At 35.6% G+C, this 811-nt stretch overlaps 1 protein-coding gene across 1 annotated transcript; it reads right to left on the bottom strand.

Moving 5' to 3' along the window:
• Nucleotides 1-35: 35 nt before the first annotated feature.
• On the bottom strand, nt 36-805 carry LOC109593702 (T-lymphoma invasion and metastasis-inducing protein 1-like). The gene is made up of 5 exons (XM_020008668.1): nt 752-805; nt 598-701; nt 433-514; nt 261-373; nt 36-191 (listed from the first exon to the last, which is right to left on the bottom strand). The coding sequence occupies exons 2-5, from the start codon at nt 676-678 to the stop codon at nt 36-38; spliced, it is 432 nt and encodes a 143-aa protein (XP_019864227.1). The 5' UTR covers nt 679-701; nt 752-805.
• Between the last annotated feature and the right edge of the window lie 6 nt (nt 806-811).

Below are 811 nucleotides of genomic sequence, written 5' to 3'. Positions count from 1 at the left end.
CTACTTCATCTTGTTTTTTTAAATTTTTTATGTTCTTAATGCAAGGACTTTGATTCACTTAGATTATTACCGAAACATTGCATCTCTGGTCCTTGTCCCTTCCTCCAACCACGTCCCATTGTACCAGGTGCATTCAACCACATGACTGTCATGTGACTCAATAACTCACTGACACGGACACTGATACCAAACTAATACAAGTATTTAAAGGAATAATGTCCATAAAATAGTTATCTCTATTATGCTACTAAGTAACTAACCTCCACTAGGCCTGATACTTCTAGTATTGTATCAAATACATTAGCGTACGACTCTGTAACTCTTTTCACTTCATTAATGTACTCAGTAACCATTGAAACAGATGTTAGTGTATCTAATTATATTAAAACATTCATCATCGTTGTAATTTTAATTTTTGATTGATGGCAAAACCTTTTAATATTTGGTGCTCTTCCGAGTCTTTATCAGACATGTCTTTAAGTGCTTGTAGGAACAAAGGATACCGAAGAAGACGCTATAAGTAAAAGTATTGTAATGTTTTTATTCATAAATGTGTAGTGTGTTTATTATACAGGGCAGTGGTGCACCAATACTCACCAATACTGGTTTGATCAATAATGCTGTGAGTGTAAGCGATGGGCTTTGTTTCGGGTTCCTGACCTCAAGAAACTCTTCCATTTCCTGACGATTAGTAACATTAACTAAAACAAATACATCACGCATTATAGTTTAGTGATGCTGCCATTCTTACTGAGAATGTACTCGAGCTCATGCTGGGCTGCACAGAATTGGCTGTACTGTCTAAATGTAT

The sequence above is a fragment of the Amphimedon queenslandica genome, unplaced genomic scaffold (genome assembly GCF_000090795.2).
Source record: "Amphimedon queenslandica unplaced genomic scaffold, v1.1 AMPQUscaffold_37_Cont27936, whole genome shotgun sequence".
NCBI classification, from domain to species: domain Eukaryota; kingdom Metazoa; phylum Porifera; class Demospongiae; order Haplosclerida; family Niphatidae; genus Amphimedon; species Amphimedon queenslandica.
Note: the sequence above shows the minus strand (reverse complement) of the source record. Positions and strands in the feature narration are given on the sequence as shown.

Bases quoted from the DNA above. Each gene is read 5' to 3' on its own strand.
- LOC109593702 (XM_020008668.1), bottom strand. From the start codon at position 678: ATGGAAGAGTTTCTTGAGGTCAGGAACCCGAAACAAAGCCCATCGCTT. The intron at 374-432 runs GTTTTGCCATCA...TAATATAATTAG, and splicing joins AGAGCACCAAATATTAAAAG to ATACACTAACATCTGTTTCA. The intron at 192-260 runs GTTAGTTACTTA...TACTTGTATTAG, and splicing joins AAGTATCAGGCCTAGTGGAG to TTTGGTATCAGTGTCCGTGT.